We start from the raw sequence: 20,101 nt of genomic DNA on the forward strand, positions 1-20,101 counted from the left end.
ATAAAATAAGTCTTATTTTGTAAGTTGGGAAAATAATAAGAGGAAATGAAAATGATGAGATCCACACAGTTGTCAGTTAAGTTGGTAAAAGATAAGGGATGGATGGATGAATGAATGGGTAGATGGCATCATCATGTCATATAATACATACATACATGCATGCATATGATGATGATTGATGAGATGAGTCACGAGAGCAGAGATCAGAGAGCAGAGATCAGAGAGCAGGACCCCCAACATAAATAAATACTCCTTCTCCTTCGTCGTTCATCCTTCCAAACAGAAACAAATTTGAGAATGAGACCTGAATCATGGAGTACTGCCACGTCAGCAACCGAAGAAGAGGAGGAGAGGGAAAGTGAAAATGAAACTTGGACGGTGAGAAGGAGCAAGAGCTTCGGCGGAAGGAGTAAGAGCAAGAACAAGAAGAAGAAGAGTCAGGTGTTGTTGGAAGGCTACGTCGACGATCTTCCAAGAACCAAGAGCTTGACGGACGACGATCTCGATGAGCTTAAGGGATGTTTGGATCTCGGATTCGGTTTCAGCTACGACGAGATTCCTGAGCTCTGCAACACCTTGCCTGCACTCGAACTCTGCTATTCCATGTCGCAGAAGTTCACCGATCACTCCTCCTCCGACGCCGATTCCTCACCGGATTCCTTGTCCTCTTCCATCGCCAACTGGAGGATCTCCAGTCCTGGTTAGCACTCCCTCATTCCCTGTTTGATTTTTCCCAATCCTTCATTTTCAACTCGATTTAGGGTTTCTAATGCTCTCGATTTCACGCAGGTGACCATCCCGAAGACGTGAAAGCGAGGCTCAAGTTTTGGGCGCAAGCTGTTGCATGTACGGTTAAACTCTGCAGCTAAGCCGCACCGACGAATCTCAACGTGATTTGAGTGATGACGTGGCAGCAGAATGATGGAGAACCTGGAGATGAATTTTGGAAGTTATTGTTGTTAGTATTAATTAATATTATTATTTAAACCTGGAGATGGGGAATTCAACGTGTCAAGCTACTCTATCAATGATAGGTGGACCTAACTGCACGGAAAAGGGAAGAGGGAATAAGCAGAAGCAGAGGGTGGTTTCAGGTTTGAGAATACCCTCCACATCTGATTCCTGAACCTGGCTTCAGTTTAATCTTCTGGATCCTAATATTGTTAGTGTATTTGTATCATTCTTATAAGCAACTTTATCATTAGAATAAAACCCTTTTTGTTTCCGACCCTAGCTGCAGCTCTGAGGTGAGAGCTTCACCGAATGTTACTACTTTCATCACCTCTGCAAATCTGCTAGAGGTAACTAATCTAACTGCACACACATTTTTGACCTCTTCCAAACATAACCCTTCAGCTCTGGATAATTGTGCTAACTTGTGTGTGCTGACATAGATGATTCCATTCTGCTCAAACTTGGAGGGAGTGGGTCAAGGGCAAGAATGTGAAGATGCTACCCCAAGAAATGTTTGCCTAACTCATTTTTTTGTTCTTATTACTATGCTGTTGTCATTATAGGGTCATGAACTGTGATTCATCCTTGAATGAATTATCCAATCAATACGAATGCTTTTCCTCAAATTTGTCTATGTCATTAGAGGGCCCGTTTGGGATTGTTATCCCGGAGAACATTGAATCCTCTGACTAATAGAGCTTGGAAAGATTTATGTTTAATGTTTGGTTCCAGTTTTGTTTGCATCGTTGGTCTATAACCCTGTATTCTAGGTTATTTGACTTTTGGTTTACAAGGAACATGACTTGCGGTAGTTGCATTAGTTGCTGATGCAGATTGCGTATCACTCTCTAAAACTGAAAAAATTGGAGCTAACAAGCAAAACCGTGCGTGAAAAGATGGAAACTAATGGATACCATCGAAATGATCGAAATCTTTAGGGTAGCAATGCAATGATTATTCTAGGAGCAAGCATTGTTAATATTGAATCGACTTTAACAAAATCTCCTTTCCGAGCGAATCAGAAAAAACTGGTATAGGCAAAGTATTGTCCCCTTCTGATCAGCAAATCACGAGCACATATTGGAGAAGAAAATTAGTGGGATACAGGTAGGTGCAGCCGCATATGCTTGGCCATTATAAGCACAATCCATTGCTATACGACAAAAACTGCGACGCATGTGAACAACAATTTACAAAAGCTAAAGGCCTAGGAAACATTCCAGCCTCGATATTATGGGGCATACTAAGTTTGCACGTTTAAATTCTCGTCTCGTGAACTGATCTCATCAAGGGTAGCCGTCTCTTTGAAGAAGTTTGATGCTAATTTAACACTACCATACATCATTAGGACTATGTGCTGTATACCGAAATTTACATAGATGCAATAAATGATTTATGATTAGAATGATAACATAATATTAAATGAGCACCGAACAGCAAATCCCCAAGACCAGAGAATACATTTACGTGACGGAATAATGCTCTTTGATTTTTAGAAACACATCAATTGAATGATGCCCAGCTCAACTAGTATCATTTCTCTTGTGAACAACATGAGTTCTGTTTAGCGTGAGTTACGTTCTTTGTCTGAGTTGGAATGTGATAACATATTGTGTGGCTACGACATGAATTTTGGAGCCATTTTATATGCCGAACTGCCGAGGGAACACTATTGAGACCGGTACGCTTGAGGGTCCTAGCGGGATGCTTATGAGCATTATGAAAGTGGACAAGGCCGAGTGATGGAACAGTGGATCTCGATTTGGGTTTCCGAATGTTACAGGGAACCTTTTAATGATGTAAGTTCAAGGTTTATGGAGGTGGCCTTGACCAAAAAAAAAAAAGGGTTTATGGAGGTGGCAGAAGGTGGTGAGGGGCATAGGTTTCAATAGAGGCCTTTGTAGCGTTTGGAGAGCAGCTGAGGCCGGCTCAGGTGTGAACACTCGGATGACTTCTTCATGGCTGCCACCCTGCCACTGCCAACTGCCAACTGCGGCGCACACACCCTCATTTTGAAATATTTAACCTGTTCCAAAATATTTCGCTTTAGAATTTTGAAATATTAAAAACTTAAAATACCTCGATAGAAAACGACAAATATTTTGAAACAAAAAAGAGTAAAGATTAATGGTTTCAAACTCGAAGATCTCCATTACGAGATCTACAACCAGATTAGTCAAACAACTTTAATAAGATTAGGTGATTCAACTACCAAGGCAGCACCCGGAAGCACCTTCCAGATGAATGACCCAGCTATGATGGTGCACCAATACCCAATTAATATCCGCCGTGAACGGAAAATTTCTTCCCAATAAGTTTAAGTTCGCTGCACTAATATAATGATTTGAGAATGTCAATTTTTTAACCATTCTGTTAATTGTTAATAGTACACAAAAGAAGTTCTTTATTAGAGTTTAAATAATTAAAAATGTTCAAGTTAAAGACTCATTTTCATACTCTCTTCTTCATAAGAAAGAAAGAAAGAAAGAAAATATAATTAATAAATTAATTTTCTTATGTTAATTATGTAACATGACTTTTTTTTATATAGAAAAAAAAGTAAGTTTTTAAATTTTCAAATGACATTAGAGGCTTAATTTTTTTCCCAAAAACTTTTAATAACTTAATTATTGATCACCGGCCTAACATGAAAAAGAGCAAAGCCTGCTCGATTTGTCGATCTATAGTTCAATCATTTTCTCCATGTAGAAATAATATAAAATGGATTAACAGGCCCTGCAAGCATACATATAAATATCATTTTTCTACAAGGAAAGAGGATGTATTTCATTTTCTATTATTCACCCATTATCTCGTAAAGGTGAAATACCTAAGACATGTAATAAATGTAAAGAATAACATAATAGAGATGAAACGGGCTGAAGTAAATATAGCAAGAAACAAAAATAATAAGGGAAAACAATATCCAAGATGAGAAAAAAGAAAAAAGAAAAAGAAAAATGTATTACAAGTAAAATCCACATTGAAATGCCAGATGCGAAGAGCCCTTTTTCTATTCTCTATCAAAATCTTCAGCTTTCAGCGGCTGAAAGTTGTAGCTTGCTAACATGCAGACTCCTGTAGTAAAGAATTCATGGCCTTATGAACCAAGTAGAAAAATCCCTTCCATGCAAAGCTATCGCAAAAGTCAAAATTAATTCTTATGCTTAGGACTTTATAAAGAGTGCACCACATCTGAAAATTCGCACAACCATATGCAAAAGAATGATTACCAAATAGATAAAATTGTATAAAGCATTATAAACCTTGAGACAGAGAGAGAGAGAGAGATCTGAATAGATAAAATTTAAAGGCATGCTATCTCAACACACAGACATTGCTTAGGTTAGAAATACTATGAAATATACAAGCTGACTAGAAGAAAGCAAAAATCATTCAATAGTTAACCACAATAACAATGGAAATAAAAAACTTACAGNAAATTGGCAAAGTTATTAGCAAGAACCTTTGTTTGTCATGAACGTCATGCAGCTCCAGCACACCATTCTGTTCATCTCTGACTTTTGAAAGTGGTGAAAAGAACTGAAGAGGATATGAGCACAAAATGATACAAAACAAAAATGTTATTGGATAATTCATTTTTAAAATTCTTTATAAAAGAAAAAGTGTTGTCTGCTTCCATAGTCTTAATGAACCACCCCAAATAAATTTACCTGGTGCATTGAGATGAATACAATAGAAATGCCTATAATGAAGTTCATTGTTAAAGTATGTCCAAAGAGTGCAGCAGAGGCTATGCCCGTAAAGATTGTTGCAACTGTTGATGAGTACTTCTTCAAAATTGTATCTGTGGTAAATTAAAATGCTATTGAGATAAGGGACAAGTTTTGTGTCCATCTACACAACATAAGGCCAACTTAATGTAATTTTAGAAACATTAACCTGCATATTTGAAGAAGAAAGAGGATAGAATCCCTTGGGCAGCATTGTTTGCTACCAACAGCATAGTGGCTTTTGAATGACCTTGTAGGATATCAAAGCTGCTAGGACCTGGAATATTTACAAACAAAAACAAAAACAATCGATAGTTTGAGAATCAGATAATACTAACAGTATAAGCCACTGGTAAAACGCTTTAATGAATTATTTTACCCTTTTCTATAAAAGAACTGAACCACAATCTATCCATCCATTAAAAAAAACAAACATTTTTATACATGATTTGAACACTAGGGTTATGAACTAGCTCAAATTTAATGAGTTTAGGCAAAAAAATAAAAATAAAAAACCCTCAACTTATATTTATATTACAAGCAATAAAAAAATGCCATAAAATACTTTTCTTTGAGTATGTTTCAATTGCATATGACCATCCTTTAATGTTCACCGGTAACAGAAAAATAAACTATTTCTTACCTTTGATTATAGCAGTACCAATTATCCCAAGAAAATTGAATATAGCTCCGTATCCATACAAAAATAAGTTCTGTAAATCAAAAGTAGATAATCAGTAGCTGCATGATGAAAAGAACTGAAAGTACTGCAGCACCACTAAACAGTCATTCTTCAAACTACCTATTAAATCTTTTCACCTGCCTGTTATATTCCCCAAAGTTGAGATAAAACTGAGTCAGTTTGGAAATTGATTATTTCTGTTAGTTTCTCTATGTTATATTATATTTATGTCACATTAATTTCTTTTCCAAGATCTCAACTTTATTCAACCCTGGCCCAATCACAAAAACTGGAACCGCCAAGTTATACTTTAAATACAGGTGGTCACACACGTAATTTCAGATGAAACATGCTAACATATATATATAAAAAAAACAGCATTCAGTAATACAAGATAACCCGCATATGCAGATACAAATGTAATTCACAGTCCTTGCAGAAATTCAATTCAAACTCATTGAAAAAAAATAATTCCCAGGTTAAAAGTTCAACAATTAAAAGGAATCAGAAATTCAGAATATGATAGAGTGGCACCTAGTAACAGGTTTGGTTTATTTTACGAGAGAAAAGGTAAATAGCTCTATTCTACTGTTTTACTAGCTGATCGTTAGCAAGTTTAGCTTGGATTAGATGGCAGTTGGTTAGTCAGCTTTGCTTCTAACTACCTATAATAGCTGTATTGTAGTTAGTTTTTGGCATTATGCATTCTTCTGTCAGTTCTGTTAGGTTTGGAGAGAAATTCTTTCTGAGTTGGTAGTTCCAACCATGTAAGAACCCTAAGGAATTGTGATTTACAATCCCATGTTCATCAATAAATTCCTAGAGATTCTGCTAGTTCCTGATCTTATCAGAATAAATCAAAACACAGAACATTGAACTTTGAACTTAACTGACTGCATAAGTAGCAAACAAAACTTACAAAGATCAATGTATAAAGATATGCACCCATGGTGACAGGAAGACCCATGGCTGTGGTTCCTTCGGGTAAAGATCGTAATTGATTAACGCTGATACCAATTAGCAATAGAGCAAGAGCTTCCCACTGCATCAAAAGAATACATTAAACACCCAGCTAAATGACTAGACCCGATTGGGATCTACATAAGGAGCACGACTTGCTAGGTTCAAAATCAAAGAGCCAAATAATGGTCATAATGGCTTTCCTAGCCAGTAGGCAAGGCAGGGTAATGCACGAACCTGAATAATGGAAAACCGGCGCTTCATAATCACCTTTAACAAAACTGCTATTACTAAAACCTGAACACACATTCAATAAGCGAACAATCAAGAGAAGAAAAGCTCCAATTTCTCAAGAATAAATGTCAGATGAAGCAAAAAAAGGGGGGAAAGAGAGAGAGAAAGAATTTTTAGAAATAAAGTGAAAACTCGGTCAAGAAAACAGCAGTGATAAAGAAACTACCTTCAAATTGCTTAGCATCTTTACAGTAGCAGGGTTGAAATAAAGCTGCATGAAATGTGATATCAATCTGTGAGTTTCTTAGATGCAATAATTTCTTTAAATGCATAAAATGTGAGAATATGACCAGATAATCATAGGTACATTACATGATGAGTTCTTGATGCAATTCTTTTTACTTTTCCACTTTAAAGAAATGAAAAATGATTCTACGCATAACTCTGGAATAATTGGCAAACATAAGAAACCAACTTATGCAACAACCATTTGACACAGCCTGAAAATAGATAAGATATACGTGATGCAAGAACAGAATACATCAGGAACAGTTGCAATTATAGGGATTAGAAGGAGAAAAAGTGAGTATTAACGTATTATATTTAATCTGATTATTGATGTTCATTAAAGGTGTGAGCAAATTTTGTGGGATAAAATTAGGTATTTGACCTCTATTTGGCATTAAAGAATTACTACTTTAGAGGAATTCTCTCTCAAATATGTGAGATTGGAAAGTTATGCTTCATTGATAGTTTCTTCCCCTTGTTTGATCTTGTTCTTATAAATAGGATCTCTTGCTCCTATACTTGTACACTTATTCTCTTCATCTTAATAAAATTCTTTCGTCAGAAATACCATGTGTGCAGTGTGCCATAATTCAAAGAACTAAAACCTATTTGTTCTAACTTCTTACTATTAAAGATAGTCAAGGTCATGTGTTTGTATGGTACTACTAGTACAATCCCAGCACAATAAAACTATCAACATAGCAAGACTGCTAGCACATGGTAACAAGCAGTGTGATACGTGTTCAGGAGGAATTTCGTCATTTTAGAGACAAGGTGCAGAATGGTAATCTTGCCATGTTCAAGGATTTGAATATTATATTATGCTGGTCCTTGACGTCCAGAATGGCATAATGTAATATTTAGATCCTTGAACACGGCAAGATTACCATTCTATACCTTGTCTCTAAAATGACGAAATTGCTCTCCTGAACACGTATCATAGTGAACAACTGATTACACTTTTATGATAGATTCAAGCTCCTGATATGACAATGAAATTTATACAGCACAGTGGCTGCATATGTATTACCAACATCTGACTCCTTAGGACAAAACTCATAATACTAATAGTACTAATAACTAAAGAAAATTAATTCTTGAAATCACAAATGTATATTAAAGAAGTCTAATTATTAGCATTCTGGCCTGAATCCTTTTACATGTATTTTTTAAGTGCTATTTCTACATACCTGCATGATAAACTTCAGATAGTTGTTTATAGCATACAGAAGAGCAGGAACAGCAAGAAGAACATTGTTACGAGCCGCCTACAAAAATATAAAATAACCACATATAGGATGAATATAAAAAGGTTATCAGAGAAATTTGTCACAATTCACAACTGATGAGGTCACTAAGCAAAATCAGGCATCAAAGATGGAAAGTAGTAATAAATACTATGTCTATATATCCACCAAAGTGATAATGCAGTTATTGTTTCTCTTATCATAAATAAAACATGATAATGTGACTTGAACTAAGTAACCAAGTTCAATCCCAAGAAGCAGGGTACTTTGCAAAAGACAAACACCCAGGAAATCTCATATCAAATCAAGTGATATTGGAAGGAAAAGAGGGTATCTTTCATTTCAAGTAAAATTGATAAGAAACACCATAGTACCTGCATAAATGTAGAAATTGATAGAAGAGGCTTCTCCCCAACCTTCTGATGCTTAGCCTGCAAAACAAACCAAACCTTAGCGAGATGGATACTAAAAGAATTATAAAGTCGGATAAAGAATCAAATCATCTCAATGCACTAAGCTTGATATAGGAGTTAGTAGTAGCACTCCATGCTTTTGCAATATCCTTCTCTTGATAATCATTTCTTTTTTTAGGAAAAAAAAAAAAAAGCTTCTCCCTTGATTCATGCTTTGATTATAAGTAACTGAAAAGACAGCAAAAAGAGAATCTTACCTGGAATAAAAGCATAACAACAGCAAAGAAAACCTTTGCGACCTCTGTCAAAAAATTAACGCTAATTGGGCTAAAATTGAATTTCCCATCCACCTTGGACATATAAACAAGAATAGGCTGCCAAATGAGTAGAATAGTATGTGTCAGTAACTACAATAAGCATAAAGGTCTAGCATGAAAAACTAAGTCAACAAAAATGAACTCTCTAATCTACAGTAAAGCACAGAACAGCTAATCTCACAGAGCAAGCCTTTAGAGCAGCTGCAAGTCAATAAATGGAACATCGCAATGACGAAACTCTTCTAGTTTTCTAGAAATACAAATATGCTGTGTTATGAACTCATAATATCGCAACGAAGAAACTCTTCTAGTATTGTAGAACCATAATTGTGCCCCAATTATAGCATCAATCCAAGAGATTTCCATGGATCATAATTAGCAAGATTTGTTATCATTTAGAACTAACCTTTTTCTATAAGCATCTAACTGTAAAATTTTGGATTAAAAGATGACCACTCACCTGTAATCCAACTAGAATGCAGTCACCAACAACCAAAAACACATTGAGAGCGCGCTGCTTGTGTGATAGCCTACTTTTGTGGCGATCATAAGCCCTTGATATAGTCTTGGTAGAAGGGGAGACCAATTTGGAATGGCAAACATGGCATTCTATCATCCCGTTCTTCATGTAAATCCTCCCACAATATCAGTGTATGAAGAACTCGATCTGCAATCCGTCAATCATGATCAAACGAAAAGGCTAATCGAAAATACAAAAGGAATAAAAATTCTCCAGATCTTGCACCTCCAGAACCAGCTAAACGCAACATACAAATGCGAATTTCGAAACACAACACAGATCAGCAAGGATCACGAAATAGGAATATGCGGAGCTGAGATCTTGCGAAAGCATGAAAATAGAACATGAACAATAGCACCACCGACAAATAGAAACACGAAGCATGGAAAATTGGGAATGAAGGAAGCAAAGACAAACCTAGATCGAGTCCAAACCGAGCATTTACGAGAGAAGGAGTTTGATCTAGGCAGCTGGCGGGCACCGAATTTGAAGTGACTCGATTCGGATACGAGCTAAGAGTTTTCGAAAAATATAAACTGATTTCGAATTCACTCCGTTTCTGTTTATTCTTCTGCTTCGTTTTATTCCTGTCCTAATGGAAACTGAAATTGAATTCTGAGTTTAAAGATATGCTACGAATATGTTGAGTGAGAGAGATCAGAGAGAGAGAGAGAGAGAGAGAGAAAAGCGTAGTGTGTAATATTTGAGATAGTAGTAATTATGATGTGAATGTTAATGGAAATGGAATAGGCGTTTTATGCTTATTTTTCTTATTATTATTATTATTATTATTATTATTATGAAAGAGATTAACTGTTTTTGCTTTCAATTCACACAAAGAGAGGAAGAAAAGAAAAGAAAATGAAAAACAGAGACACACGATATTTGTGTGGTGAGTCACAGGGCGCAGCGTGACGGACCAATCAGGTTTGAGCGTTATGGCGAAAATGAGTGGAGTCAAAGCGGGATTTGTAAGTTTGGTGAGTCACTCTCACCGGTTAAGTTGGGTGGAATCATCACTTCCCTGTTCCCTCTCCATATTGGCATATTCTATTAATCTATTGTATTATTAGTTTATTATTAAACACACCAAAATTTATAAATGGAAAAAAAAAAATGTACCTATATTTTTCGGGTTGGATGTTTCTTTCGCTTCAATTTGCAGTGTTCTCTTGCGCTGCGTGTTTTCTTGTCTGCGTGTACCAGATTAATCATAAATTGTTGGTCATTATTAAATCCATAATTACGGATTTAGATCCTCTAAAGTTTGAATTTCACTCTAGAGAGCAAAGTGTGATCTTCTCCCCTTGAATAGTTTTTCTTTCATATTTATTATTGGATCCCATAATTACTATTTAATACACATTAATAGTTGGCAGTGATATTATGTAATTGTGCTTCTCTAAAATTTTTGTATCTAAGAACTTCGTGGTTTTATAGTACTTTTGAAATTTGTAGTTCATTTTAATTCGTGAATATTTCTGTAATCAACCTATTCTTATTTTGATTATTACTGAAAGTTATCTATTTAATATTTAAAATTTGAGTATATACTTAAATACTTAAACAAATAGGTCTTCAAAAATATATTTTACTTTTATAACATTTAGAAATCTTAATGTAATAAAATTTTCTTAAAAACAAAAATGCACAACGCGAAATGCGAAATTTTTTAAGTTCCTATTTGAGTATATACTATATACTCTTAAACTTTTATTACAATTTTTTAACTACAAGATAAACTGTAGAGTAGTTAGTTAAAGAACCTCAGATTGTTTGCTATCATTGGAGAAAATATTGCTGGTTCTTAGATCTTATCTAGTTTAGTAATTTGAATTCTTAGATACATTAATTTGAGGAATGTACCATTTTCCCCCTGTCAACAGTAAATAATTAAATATGCAATTCTTGACATAAAAAGGAAAAAAGAAAAGGGAAAGCAGTTGATGTCAAAGGGTCATCCCCTCGATGAAGATTGGTGCACCACACAACACCAGTTCCATTTTATATATAGACAAGTGAAAAACGATGATAAGCTCTTTATTTTTCAATAGTATTAAACGACGTTTATATTGATACATCACTATACTTAACTATCCAAAGCTTCAAATAAATATCACTGAATAAGCAGACGCTAGCTAAACAATCACCTATGTATGTGTACCACTAAAAAGAATGGATGCAGTCTGCAGGCACTTATTTGTTTATTTATTCATGTTGAACAGGTCTGCAGGTACATTAGTATATCTATCACGCCATGTTGTCAACTTGATCGCTCTGTAAGTTTTGAGAATGCATCTACACAGCGGAGAAAAATTGATTAGATGAGAACACTGTAAAATCAACAAAAGTGCAGACCCATAGAATCAGTTGAGTAGCATTATTTTTGCTTTTAGAACTACGCATTTTACCCACTGGCTTATTAACTATCATAGACAAGCAGAACATAAATTTTACATTTATAATACAGATTAAAAAGGGCTAAGCATGCAAAGAACAAAATCATTGGGATTGAAAACATTCTCATCATTAACACCCAATTCAGGAAAACTACTTCAGAACGTTGACTTATAGTTGCATAAGCAATAACTTGATTCAACTTTTAAATTTCACTAAGAATTAGTATACTACGATGGGATCGCACCAAACCAAGGGCTTCTCTTGCAATCCTGTGGTTGTTGTCACCGGAAACTTTGCCAAAGAGAAACATGAGGTGTTTTCTTTGCTCCAGCTTCAAGTGTTTTGTTAGGCCTCGACCAACCATCTCCATTTCAGGCTGCAGTAAATATCCATGAGAAGTGCTAGAAAGCAGCTAGTAAATCACATGGTATAGCAGATGGGGTTACAAAAATATTGATCCTTCTCTCTCAGAGGCCCTAAATGGACATAAAGAGAAAAGTAGCAACTTTCATTGATGATACATACTGATGATTCCTCGGGAGGAAATATCTGCAGAAGATGGCATATTTTTGACAGTTCTGCCATAGATTCAACATGCTTGCCTTGCATTTCCAGAGCCTATAAACCAAGAGTGCCAAAATAAGCATCAATTGAACAGAGATTTAATTATTGCAGTAAGCTATCCAGAAAACTGAAACCAAATGTTAAGCTCTCATTCTTAAGTCCCATAATCAAATTTACATAATTGTCAGACTTAAACCAGCAAATGAATCTTTCATTCCTGTAACCATCAAATGGATCCAATGGCCATATTTAATGCTATGGTGTCATAGATCTTTGCAGGAAGGAATTTTGGAATTTGTGCCTTATTACAAGTAGCACAACAAACTGCCTTCACCAATACAAAATCATGATCTCATGTAATAAATTTTAAAAACGAAACTATTACTAGATTATAAGAGTCAGGGAGAACAAATACCCAAGCTTGTAGAAGACAAGAGCGTGTACGTGCAGCAACAGCAGCAGAGACAATTGTTGCAGCACGAATATTTTCAAGGCCTATGTTTTCAGCAAATCCAGCAAGGAATTGCCGAGCATCCTCACCATTAATATCAATTGAAGTAGAGTAAGTTGGTACCCTGAATGATACCAAAGTAACCAGTAACTACATGAGAATTAGAACATGGGTAGACAGTAGACTGTATCACTAAAAGTTGCTAACTAGCACAAGAATGTTGGCCTAAGAAAAACCAACCTGCTGCAAACATTTAAAACATAATTAACAGATGCTCGATACAAGGAATCCCGAATATTTGTTGTTTCAAAAGATACTTGCACGCCAGAAGTTCTGCATAGTTGACGTAACTGTTCATTTGTACGCGCAGTACACAATCAAATGTCATGAGAAGAGAAAAACCAATTACTTTCCTTATAAACATGCTCACACCGATAACATAAATAGAAACCATTACTATGTTATTCTCCTTGTTCAAAGCTTATCAGTTAGACAGATGCTCAGATTCAACATGTTACAAAACCGCAAAACCAAATTTAGTTAAGTAACTTAATTCAATATCACATAATGTTATCATACACCATTTGACAATGAAGTAAATCACCATTAGGGAATAAAAACACAAACAAAAGAAAAAAATAAAAACAAAAATAAAAACTGACTTGTATTATATCATCCTCCATGATGTCGTTTCCCGCCATTCTACTGTCAGTAATTGCTGGAAATCAAGTGGATGAGTTGCAACTTGAATTAAAGGATTGCAAAACACTATGGAAACTATGAAATATGTAAGTTTTACCTACAAAAAGAGTGCACAAACAGAACCATAACTCAACCAGACACTGTAAACAGTAAACACCGACAACAACCATAATGGTTAATAAGCCACATCAATGATATGAAAACCATGCATTTCAATTAACAAGAACACAAGCTACTTATGAAATGGCCAACACTCTCTTTCCCCCAATGATATGAACTACTATTTTTCATCAACAACATAACCTACTAAGAGAGAAAATCCTCAGCTACTAACAAATCTTACTTCATTTTATCTCCAACTCAAATGACCATCTCATCTAAAACATATATAAACAAAGAAAACAAAATAAGAAAAGAGAAATCAAACCTCGAACCACTCTGTAAGCCTGCCTCTTGAATTCGTCCTGCTCGTCGAGGTCGAAAACAGCACCGTTGATGACAGCTGGCCACCATTTCGGCAGTTTCCTTTCTAACCGAATCTTGTTCTTCTTAGCGCCTCGCTTCAAAGTACCACCGTCCGCCGGCGACAACGGATTCGCCGGCCCCTTGGAAACGGCACTCTCCCCCCAACCAACGACGACCTCTTTTCCGCCAAGGCTTCGGTCCCTCCGCACCATAGGCCTATAGGCAGAGGCGTTACGGCGCCAAGACAAAAACCTAGAAACCGAGTTGACCAGAAACCTGAGGATAGAGAAGGCGACGAAGCTGAAAAGCGCGGAGGTGCCGAGGAAATGCAACGTGGAAGGGCGACAGGAGACGACGAGCCTGCGGTCATGGTCGAGTGTGACGAGGGTTTGCAAATCGGTGTAGGCGTCAGCGGCGGAGGAAACGAACTTGCGGAGTGTAGAAGGGAAAAGAGAGCGGAAAGTGGAGGAGGCTTGGGAGGTTAGTTTGTTGATGTCGATAACGGTTTCGAGCTTAGGTTCGGAAGAGATGAAGGAGGTAGAGGTGGTGATGGTGGTGGTGGTGAAGGTGGGGGCGGAAGGGGAGGAGAGTTTGTTGCGGCGCCTGCGGGTGCGGGTGCGAGGGCGAGTGCGAGTTTGGCGGCGGAAAGAGGCGGAGATGAAGAGGCATCGTGAGGAAAGGGGGAGTGAGAATTGGGAACAGGAAGAAGGAAGCGCGCAAGTGTTGACGGAGGACAACATCAGAGAGAGTGGTCAGAGTCAGAGGAGTGAGCCACTCACTTACTCTGTCAGTCACACAGCCACTCAAGACAAAAAGATTGCACACATGACCCACCCTGCGGCAAGTTTTAGTCCTTTACCCTCTTTCTCCTAAACCGATTCTTCTCATTTTTTTCTTTTTTATTCATAGAATTAGCTAATTAGCTAATGATATTACTATTCTTAAGATATTACTATTAGTCCTCCATTAATATTCTAAAATAAGTTATCATTATTTTGCTGTATTAAATTTTGATGGTATTTATTTTGTTACCTTGATGGAATGGAATTTCGACAATCATGAGCTGTTTAATCATATGCTTTTTATTTGGTCCTCTACCTATTTTGGGGGCAACTATAAGACTTTCCCCTTACTTGGGATTTGGGAAGCACCACGTCATAGACCAAAAAAGACGTACTCTTCCAGAATAAACATTTTAAGGATTGTGTTGCAAGAGCTTTGCATTCTCTACATGATTAATTGATTGTTCCATTTGGAAAAGTTTTGAAGTGGCAACCGGTAGATTCGTTTCCCCTTTTGCTTTGTCAGTTTGTCTAAGAAAAAAAAAAAAAAACTGTTTTCTCTTAATGGTATAGTTGAAACTTGAAACAGGACGCAGAGGTGAGACATTTGTCCTTTAGCAGGTACACTGGCCTCCAAAGCGAGCATAAAGTAAGAAGCTCAAGAAAAACTGTAGGTATGTTAGCCATCACTTTCTTTAGTCAACTAGCACCTCTCAATATAAGGAATTTCCTTTCAGTAATAATAACAAACGCGTCAAGTATTATTCAAGCTTAAGTACCATCATTACAATTTTCAACAGTTCTCGTGCATTCATTTTACATCCAAATTAGGCCATAAAGGGCAGAGCAAAAGATGTCAAAAACCAATAAGTTAACAAGCAAGAATTCAACCTTCGGATTGTCCAAAATACTTCCCCGAAATTGTAGCCAGGATGTTCAACATTACAACCTCCTCATCCAATTCAGCCTTTCCAGCACGTATGCTAGCACACTTCCGCAGCAGACTCCTGAGACCGGCGGAAGTATCAGCATGTAGTGGAGTATCAACTGAGGCACAGAGAGCAAAAAGCCATATGCAATCATTTCTTGAGATAGTGCTTGCAGACTCTAGCAAGCTAATCCGTTTGAGCAACATTGAAACCCTAGCTACAGGGTCCATTCGTAAGACTGAAGAAAGCATAGGAGGACTGAGAGAGCTACTCCTAGTTCCATCAACAGAAGTTTTTGATCCAGGATTTTCCAGAGGCATTGTGGCATCCTTATCCTCAGAGGTCAGTTCAAGGGGTGGATCAATTGTCTTACTATCACTTAAATTACTCTGAAGTGGGACATCCTTGTCCTTGTTCATTACACTAGCAGATTCTCCAGAATTGTTCTCAAGTAGCTGGGATGTCTGAACGGTTTGCATATTACTGGAATTCATGGCATTCAAACATTCATGAGCTGAGATACTCTGGAATAAGTCATTGGGAAAAAAAAAAGCACAAGCTCAGACCAATGCTTTGTTAGCAAGGACATTGACTATCATATTAAATTGAAAATAAATAAATAACAGAATCTGTTGTGTGTGTCCATTTACATTGAAGAACTTTAGAGACGGAGAGGGAAGAACATACCGCCCTCAGAGCAGAAAAATCAGCAAGAAATACATCCTCCCACTGTTTAGATGGCAACAGATGCTCTGGACACTTGGCAATATCAGGGATCTTGGGCATGTAAGCACTTTGTTCCTTGTTGAGTTTACTTCTATCTAGTTTGGCTACCTTCACTTTTGGTATTTGATCTGCCTCCCACCTAAGCAAGAAATAAAAATTAAGAAACTTACTATTCTGTCAAGTGTCTTGCAGGTAAGCTATAATGCCACATTAAAATTTCTCATGCTTAGCAGAAAATCTTAAGTATATATTGTCATATATATGCTATAGTCTCCTAAGTTTCCTAACCTATTGCCCTAGTAATCTACTAGTCTCCATTCTCCAATTTCATCCTTTGAAGAAACTTGCCCCATGATTATTCCACAGAGCTCACAGATGTACATAAATTTTGGAACTATAGCAGAACAGAAATAAATTATCACAAAGAAATAAAATTTCATAGCATAAGCCCATCACAGGATTAGAATCAACTGCTGATAAATAAAATAATACCTGACACGCCTAAGATATTCCCACCCATCTTCTGGTGGACCAGAATCAAAATCAGGTTCCCCGTCGACAAAAAAGGCAGGCCTCTGTATGCTAGCATAATCATCGTCAGTATCATCCTCCTCACTGTGTTCTTCTAGATTTGAGCACCCATCCTCACTGATAACACTATGACTGCAAGAAGAGTCAACAGCACTCCAATTTTCAGCATCAGTGTTCTCACAAGAACCTGAAAGCAATTTCAAAAATTTCAGCACCAAAACAATCAATCTGCTAATACTTACAGAGGGTTAGAATAAATATATAATTTAGCCTTTGTTAACACGGCAACAATCAGGAAGCACACGTCCTTCCATCCAAACACAATGTAGACAAGAAACAGAACTATGGAAAATCAACAATATATCTTTCAATAGAAATGTCAAGTATGAATGTAACAACAGAGCATCCCCATTAGTTTATGAGGAGAAGTAGTTTTACAAATTTACAAACAAGCCTACTGCACAAAACTTTTCATGTACAATGACTTTATACAAGTAGCAATCAACTGTAGTCAGTGCCTAAGTATACAAAATCAGATCATAGTCAACTAATGTTGCGGGTTAGATCTTTCCAGGTTCCTTTTCGCTCATTCTTCAATGGACAAAGACATTCATATATCTCCACCTTCCATTAGCAGCACCCAAACCTGCCCAACACAGAAATTGAAAACATCAAATTGACACAAAATGTGCTGACAACCGGTAGAGTGTAGACACTTTGATAAACCAAAAAAAATTAGAGGAATAAAACTCAGTTTCATCAAATAGAATTATTTTCTCAGAGAGGAGAACAGTTTAGACACCCCCCAAAACCCACCCAAAACACACAAAAGGTGCTAATCGACCAGAATAAAAGATCGGATGATGATAGTAACCTCCATGAGAATGGAATAAATTATTTTTGTGAAAAGAGAAACATCTGTTAACACAATCAACAACAGTCAGGCTTTGCCCACTAGATTGAATTATTTATGTAACTCAAGATATAATATTTTCAAACTAATACATGTTTAAGTTTATACAAGGGTAGTAGAACAGCAAGATGATCCTTTTTTTTTCTTTTCTACTTTTCAGAAAGAAAAGTGCAGATGGAGAAGTAAATTTTTTTACCGTGGATGAACAGATTACTTAGTAATGAAGGTTATAATCAAACTCAATGCCCCAAAACAAGAACAAAAATTTGACAGAGTAGTGCTTGAGCAACAATATTCTAGAGAAACTAATAACAATATTCAAGATTCCGGGGCAAAAGGGAAGCAAACAAGGGATTAAAATGTAAATGTCAATATCAAAAGAATTTTGTGTCTTCTCCGCTGCATGTTCAGTTTCATAGAAAAGCCAGTCAGTGCGATATTCCGGAGTTCACAAGGAACAAGGTTAGTTGGTGATCGCGCAAAAGATAATTTAGCAGAACGGTTTTACAGCTGCTACATGTGTTAGCAGTTAGCACAAGATTGCATAAAGACAAGTCAAAGAAAATAATGCATGAAAAATGGCATAAACAGATAAGATAGGTAAATAGGCAGAATGGAAATGAAGAAACTCACTGAGAATCGGTGGAGTTGGTTTCTTGTTTGGAAAGTATGGCACAGAAGCCACAGCAAACAAGGTATCATATTCATTGGCGACGTGAGGTTGAAGGCCTCTGTATATCTCGTTCCAGAAGAAGCGCTGTTTGTCCTCATTCACAAACCTCAGGGCCTCCATCTCCTTCCTTGAGTACCGTCTCTTCTTCCCAGTTCCATTTGCAATTGCAGCCCCCGTGGCATTCTTCCTCCCATTCATGTTGTTGTGCTGCTTCAATGCTGCAGCATTCTTCTTGGCCTTTCTTCTTGAATTCGATTTCTTGTTTCCGTCCTTCTTAAGTGCTACATCCGCATTCGCTTTCGCTTTCGCTTTCGTTCCTTTTGCCGTTCCTGAAGAAGCTGAGGAAGCAGAAGGAAGGGCAAAGGTTTCGAACACTGCGGTTTCATCGATTACCTGAATCCCTAACCCTAACCCTATGGATGTGGCGACGGGAACTGCAAAAGAAGAAGAAGACGAAGAGAGAGGTAAGTCTTGGAGGTTGTTGGAGTTCATGGAATCTCTAAGCTTGGTTTTGGGGAGCAAAGCGGATTCCAGCTCCTCCAAGAGGCGTTGCTTCTTCGCTTCCAATTCGGATCCAGGTGGAGCAAGAGCCTGCTCCGAATCGAGAACGGAGCGTTCTTCTTCTTCTTCTTGCTGTGAAAGAGGCATATCCTTTTCCTCTTTCTTTTCAGTTCCGTTCTTGCGTGTGGCTGCTGGGTTGAAACCGTCGCAATCTGAAGCGTCGGCCATGAAAACTGAACCCAAGTGCAGAGAGAGAGAGAGAGAGAGGTGTTTGTGTTGGTGACTGTGATTGAGTGTGTTATGAGTTAGCTTAGCTGAGTTGAGGTTCAAATTCTGCACTTGACTTAATGCTCTTCAATCATCATTTTATATAGCAGGGTTAGGGCGGGGTTATTTATTATTTACTAATTTATAATATAGAAGTAAAAGCCCACTGTTATAAAAAAAATCAAACTATTTTTGTACCCTTCGGCCCAAAGGCAAAAACTTAAATTAGCTTGTGGAAAGAAATGAAGAGAAAAAGACAGTTGCAAAAATGAATCTTCTCTCTCTCTTATTATTTGAGAAGATAAAGTGGAGTTAAGCCCCACTTTGGTCCCTGAGATTGGGGAGTTGCACTGATTTAGTCCTCGAGATCCCAATTGCACTAAATTAGTCCCCTCAGATTCGAAAAAGTGCACCACGTTAGTCCTTCTCCCAATTTCAGTCACCGGAGCACTAACGCCGTCAGTGACGTGGCCATTTCTTGCCACGCTGGATCCAATGAAACGACGTCGTTTCTAATTTGGCGTTAAACATCCCTTTGAACGACGTCGTTTGTATGTAATGGAAAATAAAATGTTAGGCACCCCTTTTTGTTTCTACTCTTCGTCTTCTCCTTCTCCACGAGTGACGCAGAGAAAAAAAATTCTCTTCCACGAGTGACCCAAAATAGCAATTAGTGGTTGCAAAAGGATTTGTCGAGACCATTGGAACATAACGTTCGCTGTGCAACTATCGAAAGAGTTCGTTTGCCACTACAGGGATCTTCTGTGTCGTCACTAAGGTTAGTGAGGATCAAAAAAAAAATTTTTCAAATTTAATGGAATGCTGTGATGGTTGTTGATCATGATTAA

At 37.2% G+C, this 20,101-nt stretch overlaps 4 protein-coding genes across 8 annotated transcripts; 1 reads left to right on the plus strand and 3 right to left on the minus strand.

The window, feature by feature from the left end:
* LOC107617304 lies at positions 249-1,774 on the plus strand. 4 transcript variants are annotated; one of them, XR_001614899.2, is made up of 4 exons: positions 249-700; positions 790-1,094; positions 1,235-1,301; positions 1,395-1,774. XR_001614899.2 is itself a non-coding variant. In XM_016319041.2 (2 exons), the coding sequence occupies exons 1-2, from the start codon at positions 298-300 to the stop codon at positions 867-869; spliced, it is 483 nt and encodes a 160-aa protein (XP_016174527.1). In that variant the 5' UTR covers positions 249-297; the 3' UTR covers positions 870-1,685. The 4 variants fall into 4 exon arrangements, 1 of the variants encoding a protein (XP_016174527.1); XR_001614896.2 differs by having other exon boundaries at positions 1,241-1,301; XR_001614894.2 differs by having other exon boundaries at positions 250-700; positions 790-1,301; positions 1,395-1,685.
* LOC107617305 (CMP-sialic acid transporter 3) lies at positions 3,978-10,085 on the minus strand (the record flags this gene model as incomplete). Its single annotated transcript, XM_016319042.2, is given in 13 exon segments — positions 3,978-4,149; positions 4,421-4,497; positions 4,629-4,762; positions 4,858-4,965; positions 5,332-5,446; positions 6,242-6,412; positions 6,568-6,627; positions 6,791-6,835; positions 8,043-8,120; positions 8,474-8,530; positions 8,770-8,886; positions 9,290-9,496; positions 9,767-10,085. Coding segments are annotated over 11 exon segments (1,130 nt in total), but the record flags the coding sequence as incomplete, so codon positions are not given.
* On the minus strand, positions 11,297-14,812 carry LOC107617303. Its single transcript, XM_016319040.2, has 7 exons — positions 13,894-14,812; positions 13,427-13,482; positions 13,005-13,114; positions 12,729-12,888; positions 12,275-12,367; positions 11,994-12,125; positions 11,297-11,647 (listed from the first exon to the last, which is right to left on the minus strand). The coding sequence occupies exons 1-7, from the start codon at positions 14,669-14,671 to the stop codon at positions 11,600-11,602; spliced, it is 1,377 nt and encodes a 458-aa protein (XP_016174526.1). The 5' UTR covers positions 14,672-14,812; the 3' UTR covers positions 11,297-11,599.
* LOC107617301 lies at positions 15,433-19,341 on the minus strand. Of its 2 annotated transcripts, none has more exons than XM_016319038.2 (4): positions 18,446-19,341; positions 16,861-17,086; positions 16,330-16,507; positions 15,433-16,166 (listed from the first exon to the last, which is right to left on the minus strand). In XM_016319038.2, the coding sequence occupies exons 1-4, from the start codon at positions 19,212-19,214 to the stop codon at positions 15,600-15,602; spliced, it is 1,740 nt and encodes a 579-aa protein (XP_016174524.1). In that variant the 5' UTR covers positions 19,215-19,341; the 3' UTR covers positions 15,433-15,599. The 2 variants fall into 2 exon arrangements, with proteins under 2 accessions (XP_016174524.1, XP_016174525.1); XM_016319039.2 differs by having other exon boundaries at positions 16,002-16,125.

Source organism: Arachis ipaensis, chromosome B09 (assembly GCF_000816755.2).
Source record: "Arachis ipaensis cultivar K30076 chromosome B09, Araip1.1, whole genome shotgun sequence".
NCBI lineage: Eukaryota > Viridiplantae > Streptophyta > Magnoliopsida > Fabales > Fabaceae > Arachis > Arachis ipaensis.

What these genes read in the sequence shown, in the direction of transcription:
- LOC107617301 (XM_016319038.2), bottom strand. Translation starts at nt 19,214, where the DNA reads ATGGCCGACGCTTCAGATTGCGACGGTTTCAACCCAGCAGCCACACGC. An exon ending in ACCAACTCCACCGATTCTCA is followed by an intron (nt 17,087 to 18,445) that starts GTGAGTTTCTTC and finishes AATTGCTTTCAG; the next exon opens with GTTCTTGTGAGAACACTGAT. An exon ending in ATTTTTCTGCTCTGAGGGCG is followed by an intron (nt 16,167 to 16,329) that starts GTATGTTCTTCC and finishes GACTTATTCCAG; the next exon opens with AGTATCTCAGCTCATGAATG.
- LOC107617303 (XM_016319040.2), bottom strand. Translation starts at nt 14,671, where the DNA reads ATGTTGTCCTCCGTCAACACTTGCGCGCTTCCTTCTTCCTGTTCCCAA. An exon ending in TGGAGGATGATATAATACAA is followed by an intron (nt 13,115 to 13,426) that starts GTCAGTTTTTAT and finishes ACAAATGAACAG; the next exon opens with TTACGTCAACTATGCAGAAC. An exon ending in CTTGTCTTCTACAAGCTTGG is followed by an intron (nt 12,368 to 12,728) that starts GTATTTGTTCTC and finishes CTTGGTTTATAG; the next exon opens with GCTCTGGAAATGCAAGGCAA.
- LOC107617304 (XM_016319041.2), top strand. Translation starts at nt 298, where the DNA reads ATGAGACCTGAATCATGGAGTACTGCCACGTCAGCAACCGAAGAAGAG. An exon ending in CTGGAGGATCTCCAGTCCTG is followed by an intron (nt 701 to 789) that starts GTTAGCACTCCC and finishes GATTTCACGCAG; the next exon opens with GTGACCATCCCGAAGACGTG.